At 42.5% G+C, this 8761-nt stretch overlaps 1 protein-coding gene across 2 annotated transcripts in view; it reads left to right on the forward strand.

The window, feature by feature from the left end:
* The window catches only part of ino80 (INO80 complex ATPase subunit), a 41852-nt gene extending 33091 nt beyond the window's left edge, over nt 1–8761 (forward strand). For both annotated transcript variants that reach the window (XM_061091394.1, XM_061091395.1), the window contains exons 31-37: nt 246–404; nt 552–654; nt 776–864; nt 1472–1630; nt 2060–2231; nt 6513–6731; nt 7128–8761. In XM_061091394.1, coding sequence (XP_060947377.1) covers nt 246–404; nt 552–654; nt 776–864; nt 1472–1630; nt 2060–2231; nt 6513–6731; nt 7128–7339 — 1113 coding nt within the window. In that variant the 3' untranslated portion in view covers nt 7340–8761. The remainder of the gene's footprint in view (nt 1–245; nt 405–551; nt 655–775; nt 865–1471; nt 1631–2059; nt 2232–6512; nt 6732–7127) is intronic.

Genomic DNA, 8761 nt, shown 5'->3' on the forward strand with positions numbered 1-8761 from the left:
TGACAATGAGTTTGAACTGATGATTAACACGGGACATCTGTCTTGTTAAAGGCCAGTTCACATGGGGTAACACGCCGCTGTAATTAGGCTCAGAGGTCACAGAAGGGGAGTGGCTCCCTCGCATCATCACAATAATCAAATGGAAGCACGTAGCCAACAACGATCTGAAAGAGAAAAATGTGAAATCAGATCAAATTTATGTGACGTTTTTTATTGAACTTGTAAGTTTTTTCCTCCCCCTCCAGGTTATCTTCTACGACAGTGACTGGAACCCCACAGTGGACCAACAGGCCATGGACAGGGCTCACAGGCTGGGTCAGACCAAGCAGGTGACCGTCTACCGCCTCATCTGCCAGGGCACCATCGAGGAGCGGATCCTGCAGCGAGCCAAGGAGAAGAGCGAGGTCAGAAACACAAGACAACACAACAAATATGACAGTTTGAATTTAAGTGTTTAAGAAAGGCAGCCCATATAAGTAATATAGAGACAGTGTGTAACAGTGAACATCATGATGCAAGTTCATTAAGGCTGTTTGTTCTTGTGTGATAAGATCCAACGGGTGGTGATTTCTGGAGGCAACTTTAAACCAGACGCACTCAAACCCAAGGAGGTGGTGAGCCTGCTGCTGGACGATGACGAGCTGGAGAAGAAATGTGAGTTTTAAAGACACACACACACACACTTACAGAACACATACATATTTTTTTTACACAAAAGCCAAACCTCACAGAGGAATGAAGAATCTGAAATAATGCGCCGTGTCTCCTCCTGCAGTGCGGCAGAGACAGGACGAGAAGAGGCAGCAGGAGGAGTGCAGCAAGGTGAAGGAGCGCAAGAGGAAGAGGGAGAAGTACGCTGAGAAGGTATGTGTGTGAGCTCGAGGAAGAATGTTGAGAATAAAAAAGAAGAAACCAAATTGGTGAGAAGGAATGGAGATGGTGAAAAGGAAACTTCATTCCATCTCTCTCCAAAAAACATTTCTTCATTTAAATAAGACTTCTTTTAAAACTTGCCACCTGACTCTTAGATTTAGATTATTTTGTGTGTCTTGTTTTAAGTTTGGCCTAATGGCAAGATGAGGCGGTGGCCCCCAAAGCATTTATTCCCCGGGGATCACAGTCATCCACGGTGAATTTGATAGAAATCCAAGTGTTCGTTTGAGATTCCTTGTCATGGGCCAAATTAGTGCTTGATGTGAGGTCAGGAGGTCGACGGGATCATTACAGATCCTCCTCTGGGGACCGTACCCGGACCAGATTACACAGCAATCTGGCCCCTGGCTGCTGGGTTGTCTTTGCAAACGTGTTGGACAGACGGACAGGCCAAGCAGCGGAACACTCGATACAGGCCTTGAAGAGAAGACTAGGGGATTTGAGATGTGTCTCCATGAAGGAAATGGAATAGAAAAAATGTCAAAACTAACAAGGCTCTCGGTGGTCTCACCTCCTCCCGGTTTCTGATTCTTACCAGCATAAGAAGAACGAGGAGTCTGAGATCAAGAGGAAGAAGGAGATGAACCTCGTCATCTCCCACGCGCCCTCGGCCGACAACTCCAACCTCTCTGCAGACGGAGACGACTCCTTCATCAGCGTGGAGATGGACTCGGCCATGCCCAGTCCCTTCAGTGAGGTGAGGGGGATCTCCACCGACTGAGGAGGGAAAGGCTGTTACTGTGATTTATGTTACAGGGGATTGTTAATGGTTTATTAAATTAGATATCCACAAACTCACTCTCTCTTATTCTGCATTTCGTGCTTTTAATTTCTCTTACCCTTTTTTTCTTTTCTCATCCTCCTCTTTATATCTGTTATTGTTTCCTTTCCTTCCGCGTGTTGCTTCTTTCTTTCCCTCTACTTCCTTCTATCACTCTTGCTTTCCCTTTTTTCTTCCTTCTTTCCCTGACATCCTGATGATCCTTTATCCTCCATCTCCTTATTGTTCCTTTACAACGTTCCTCGACTCCCCTCCCTTTACTGTACCGGCCCGATTTCCTGCGTTCCTTTCGGTGCTGACCCCCAGCCTGTGTGTGTGTCTGTGTGTGCTCCTGTGCACGGCCAGATCTCCCTGAGCAGCGAGCTCCAGCCCGGCTCGTTGCCGCCGGATGCCGACGCCGACGAGAGCAGCAGCGACATGCTGGTCATCGTGGACGACCCGGTGTCTTCTGCGCCGCAGTCGCGCGCCACCAACTCCCCCTCCTCCGTGTCGGGATCAGTCTCAGACAACATGAATGGTAAGAGAACAAAAGAATCAGACTGAAATTTAACCTTTGCCCAAATTGCACATTTCAGTTTATGCAATTCCATACTTATAATCCGCTACATTTATCTGACAGCTACATCATCAAGTTTTTAAACAAATCATATGTGTATGACCACAAAGGGTCTTAAAGAGTCTTAAATTCAACAATCTGACATTTAAATATGTTACATTTTTACATACAAGGTCAAGTTCATTTAACACTACTTCTATCGCAATTTTATTGATAGGAATTTATCATTTCTCTCAGTGTATTCTTTTTTTTTCTTTGCTGTATCATGTATGAATCCACTGGACTCCTGAAACAATGACAAGCTAATCAGAACAGATCAAAATTTGACCTTTGACCAATTTGCACATTTTAGTTTATGCAGTTCTATACTTATAATCCACTACATTTATCTGACAGCTACATCATCACGTTTTTATACAATTCATAGGTGTATGACCACAATCTATCAGAGTTTTCCAACGGGTCTTAAAGAGTCTTAAATTCAAATACACCTGTGTATTGATTTTTGTGAAGATCGGTCAATGGGAACACCGTCCGGGGGTCTCGGGCTGTCTCGGGGGGCACCGTTGAGCCATTTTGCGAAGCCCATTGAAAATTCCTTCAGAATACATAAATTTTCACCACTTTCTAACTTTTTGCAAATTTTGGTAAGAAGTTGAGCATGTTAAAGCCCTCAAAAAGCCAATTCATTTGCCTGAATAATAATAATAATAATAATAATAATAATCCTTACAATTTCAATAGGGTCTCACCAGACACCTTTGATGTCTGTGCTCGGGCCCTAATAATCTGAATTTTAAATATGTTAATTTATTATATACAAGGTCAAGTTCATTTAACACTACTTCTATCGCAATTTTATTTATAGGAATTTATCATTTCTCTCAGTGGATTCTCTCTTTTTCTTTGCTGTATCTTGTACGAATCCACTGGACTCCTGAAATAATGACAAGCTTATCAAATCAGGTGTAATTTACGAGATAATTTGTCATTTCCAGGGTTACTCTCTACATGGCGTTTATGGCGAAGTGTAAATAAGTGTTGGACTCTGATATTCCTTCATATCTGTCGTACTTGACAGTTTTAAATTTAAATTATTTTGCTGACTACCACTGCAAGTGTTGCTGTGGTATGCTTGTTATAAACACTGTGGTATTTATACTTTTACTTGAATAAAGTTCTCCACCATTGAATCCACACAAATTATTAGCTAAAACTCAACATACCCAAAGTCACGTGGACTTTGGGACATTCCTATACCCCGTCACAAATAGTATAACCCATACTGTCCACATGGTCCTATTTGATGGTTGAAATAAAGATAATCTCGGTACATGTAATCTCTTCAGCTGCCCTTAATTCTACAAGCTCCAACTTTGCCAAACAGAACGTAACCTGTGTGTTATCGATGAGATAGTGTTATCGTGTTAGAACAAGGGTGGTGGAGCAAATCGGAGCGACTTACAAGAAGGTCACCGCCTCACACAGAAGTCAGACTTGTTATGTTCTCCTCACTATCCGGACCCGTGTTTTAATATGTCAACGTCAACTTTATTTATATAGCAGATTCAAAATGACTTGGTTGACCAAAGTGCTTAACAAAGTCAAGGGTCAACAAGAAAACATGAATAGGCTCCTGTCCACTGAGACAAATAGTCTGTTATCTCATATGTATTTTACAGCTGATTACTTGGATTTATGAGGGTGTTATTTTGTCAGGATGTTCTGTACCATGAAAGCCAGATAAACACTGAACGTATAGTTTTTTTTCTCCTCTGTATCTGTGTGTTGGACGCTTTGCAATAAGCTAATCCCTCCTAAATACATGCTGCCTCACTGAAACCCATGTTTTGCTGCCAGTAGGATTATTGATGGCCCTTGCTAACCAGGCCCAACATGCTGGGAGAAAGTCGGTGCTTTCAGAGACGCCGATAATGTCGTAATGAAAGGTTTTCAAAACGGCGTGACGGTTAGAATCAGGGAGCGATCTGTGAACTTGGACAACAACGTAATAAAGGGAGGGAGAGGGACATTAAGGGCTCTGGAGGGAGGGCAAGACGAAGAGTTGGGGATTTGTGGAGGTTTTCTTTCCTCTGTGCCTGTGTGTTAGGGTTAGGATGGACTCAGCTCCCCCCATAGAGGGGTTTCTCACCGCAGCGTGTGGAGTAAAACATGCAGACGAGTGGAGAGACCCAAGGAGTCAGGATTAGGCAGACGCTGGCCCCAGTTGTGCAAACAGTATGGAAAATGAGAGTAGGGTTCTTGTTTTTGCTGGAGCCTGCACTTGTGGTAATGATAAGTAATAGTTTAACGTGTAATAATTCTTCTGTATTACAGTAAAAAGGACTCGGGTAAGGCCAGGGCAGACAGAACATCATCCGGACGAACTCTGTCTCTGTCTAGTCTGACTGAAAACGGATTAATTACTCAAAATGTATTTAAAGTATTAAAGGGGCAATGTGTGCGTTGAAAGATTTTTAAATAGACTAGTGCAGTGAATGTGACTTACATAATTCACCCTTGTTGTTAGTGTGGTTCTATTAGGGACGGGAATCGGCAGGGACCTCCCGATACGATACTATCACGATACTTAGGTGGCGATACGATATGTATTGCGATTCTTTGGGTATTGCGATTCTGTTAGTATTGCAATTCGATATTACGATTTCCTGGGATTTCTTTTGGTTATTTTTTTTTTAAATACTGGACCATGGAAAAATGTTGAATCATACCTTCAAATACAACACAGTCAAATTCACTTAGAGCTTTACAAGTTTCATTTCAAATATTAACATTAACTTAATGACTGCCGGGCAGCCAATAGAGAAAATAAATTAAAATGTGCCCTATTATTGTATAGCCCCTGTCAACTGCACACAAACTGACAGATTAAGAAATGTATGCCCCTTAGGCTACTTTTAAACAATAAATAAAAGGTAAATTAAATAGAATGAACAAAGGTTACTTAAAATATAAACTTTGAAATAAAGAAAAAGTAGGGTATTGTTGTTTGCATGTAGGCGATGCAAAGCTAGTGCTTGGGTATGTTTAGATTCTTGTGCAAAAACAAGAGCTGGTCAACATGCTCTGGGGTGATGTTGCTCCCCCCATATATCCCCCCCGGTATAAACCGGTATAAATATGTTTGTTTGTTTTTTAAAATGTACATTTTTTTTTTTTAATTTTTGAAATCGATTTCGGAGGCAGCATGGCGATTTAAAATCGTTATTCACAAGAATCGCAATTTGTAACTGAATCGATTTTTCCCCCCATCCCTAGGTTCTATACACTGTTGTTTCATGCTGTTATTTAATTAATATGTTAGGCATAAGTATGACTTTGCCGGGATCGTGGCCCCTTTAAATATCCTATGTGGGTGATGACATTGAGCCTAATGCTTGCTGGGTAAAGGGACAGCACCATTTTGTGTTCAGTGTTTTGATATGCAAAATTAAACGGGACACAGACTTGTGTGCCCAACTTGAGGAATTGCCTTTTGTGTTTAAATGCGATTTCCACACTAGTTTGATTTTATCTGAAAGAAACTGTGTCTCTTTTTTTTTAAGAGATATCTTTTGAGGTTTGAATGCAAACCAGCTAGTCCTGGCCTGTCTCGTTATAACACTTTGTACCTCGCCAATCCACGCAGGTTTGATGCTGTGCTGAGTTCCAAGCTATTCAAGCTAACGTTAGCTAAACATGAGGGTGGCGGTTGAAACATGGTTGTGAGTGTCCACTGAGCCCTGTCCCCGAATTTGCACAAAGCAAACTGTCATACACAGGGATGATGGAACAGGGTCAGCAGAGTAGGGAAGTGACTGGGGCCCAAAGCTGGGAGAGGCTGATCCATAAGAGACCAAGATTTTGGAAAAAGCCTTAAATTCTATGATAGGCTATGAACCCAAGACCTCTCTAATGAGTCCCCATGCCACTAACTCTCGGACAAAGGCTTCTTATTTTCAGAGGTTTGGTTGAAATCTAAACTGTTTATCATGTCCGTTTCTTGGGGGGATTGGATTTACGGTTTTGGATTTCTTTGGTCTATTGCATTTCATTGTTTCTGACAGTAGGCCTTAACTTCCAGGAAAAAATGCTGGCCCCTATTTGTTTGGAGTATGAATTTGACAGTTGGCCCTTAAAAAAAACCATAACAGTCTACCCAGGGGATTATCAAAATAAGCTACAGCAAGTGGATTAACATTGTGGCAATTGTCATTTAATGTGTTTTCCTTCCGTCTTCAGGTGTTTCGGCCTCGGACAACATCAGTCCTGGCAGGGGGGGCCGATCCAGCCGGAGCAGGGGGCGGCCCAAAGGATCGGCAGGCGGGACCAAGTCGGGAGGAAAAGGACGCAGCCGCAAATCGACAGCGGGCAGCGCGGCAGCGATGGCCGGAGCGATGGCTGGTGCGGCAGCTGCATCAGCTGCTGCTTACGCTGCTTACGGCTACAGTGTTTCTGGAGGTTGGTGAATATTGTGTTGTATTGATTCAGATTGGAGGTTGTGTATTGTGGGGATAACTAAAGTGTTTCCACACTTCTGACTAGAGCCAATTGGCCAACTGGCCTAACTTTTAAAGCAGGCATGACCACTCGTTCTTGATGGGACCAAAATAGGTGTTTTAAGACTTTAACATATATACATGTGCTTTGGAATTAATAGGGAAATTAATGAGTTTCGTTTCATCAGTCCTATTTTTGACATTTGTATCGCAGTATCGATCTCAGTATCAGAATCCTTACAACCCTATGAGGAACCTTTAACTAGAATCAATACATGCTAATGTTTTTCACCGAGTTGTTTGAAATGTTCTTTATAAATAAAGCTGACATTGACATTGACACTTCCCCCCCTTCCAGCCGGCCTCGCTGCCTCCAGTCCCCTGCAGCCTTCTCTGGGCCGGTCTGGTACCAGCCCGGCCTTCAACCCCAGCAGGAGCTCCTCCCCCCAGGCCAAAGGGGGCACGTCCACCGGCCTGAGCCCCCAAAAACAGTTGCCCCAAAGCCACCACCACAGCAGCCCCGGTGCAGTCAGGAAGGGCAAGGGTCCCGGTGGTCCTGGGGCGCGATGATGCACTCACACACTCACACACACACTATTGTAAGTGTCTCACATAACACATAACCACACAGAGATAACTGACCTTCTCTCACTGTGATCCGAACAGACAACCTACATTAAAACTGAAAATAGGGAGAACAGTGTTTATAGTACCTGAGTCTCACTACCTGGAGGACCATGCTGTGTGTGCTGGCTCAACCACCCTCTACACACACATTCTCACTCACACACACACACACTCATACGTTTGAAGGTACAGTCCCCACCAGCCTCCCCGTGTCTAGTGTCAGGTTCATTTTTAATGTGTCCCGGTCAGTGGACGAAAATCTGCCTTGAGTTATTTGGTTTGCATCGTGACAACAGTATTTCCAAGTGCTTTTTTTTTTTTCGAGAAGACAAACTGAACTTTTCTATTCTTGACAGGAAGCTCTTTTTCAATTTGCCGCCGAGCAGTAACGATACGACAGAGACGTGAACCAACACGCGTAGCTTCAAGGGCTTTGAATTCCTTGTGTTTGCCAGCATGGTGAGGCAACAGAGCTTCTGTCTAATGCACTGAGCCACGTCTTCCGTTTTCCTTTTCTTTGTTTTTGGTGTTATCGACCCTCATACATGTACATTAGGTTATTTAATTGTCCTGTAGATAAGCTCAGTGCAAACTGGGGAATGATTCTGCATTTTATAGAGCGTAATGTGAACCCACAGCTGACCAACCTACCAAACAACAGCTTTTCTACTAAAGCTCTTATTTTTGTAAGAAATCATGTAAGTACCCAAATCAACATGACAGGTCGTAACGTTTTGGAAAAACACAGTAAATGTATCACAGCGCAGATGCAAATAAGAATTGATGTTATATATTTTTTGCCCGGTAGGAAAATGAATGAGAGGATAATGTAAAAAATGATATTCCAAAATAAGGGTTCTGGTTGATACAGCAACGCTGCTAACGGTCAATTTATGAATTCACTCAGATTATTGGTTTTCTAATATTTAAGTTATTTCTGTTAAGTGGGCAGTTCATGATTATGGTGAACGAGGATATTCAGCTGTAAACAGTGTAAATTGTACTGAAGCCATGTTTTATTTTTCAGAAGTTGCTTTGTTTGTGATGAGGCGTCTGTGGTTCTCTTTGATGTCATCGATGTTTTAGAAAAAAAAGAAAGGTTTGCAGCAGTGTCCTACGTTGAGCACTACATCTGTTATATTATAGGTTTGTCCATTGTTTGTTTTTGTGTTAATAGTGTGATTAAAATATGATGTTCTATATTGATGTAAATAATGATGAGAGCAACTTTTCCTCTGGCTTGTCCCTCATTCGCCTGTCTATTTTTATAGGTCATGTGTATATATGAAGTAATGCATCTGCCATTTTACTAACAGGAGGAGCCAACTGGAAATAAATGGAGTGCTTAATCAGCCGAAATCTGTA

This window comes from Limanda limanda, chromosome 18 (genome assembly GCF_963576545.1).
Source record: "Limanda limanda chromosome 18, fLimLim1.1, whole genome shotgun sequence".
NCBI classification, from domain to species: domain Eukaryota; kingdom Metazoa; phylum Chordata; class Actinopteri; order Pleuronectiformes; family Pleuronectidae; genus Limanda; species Limanda limanda.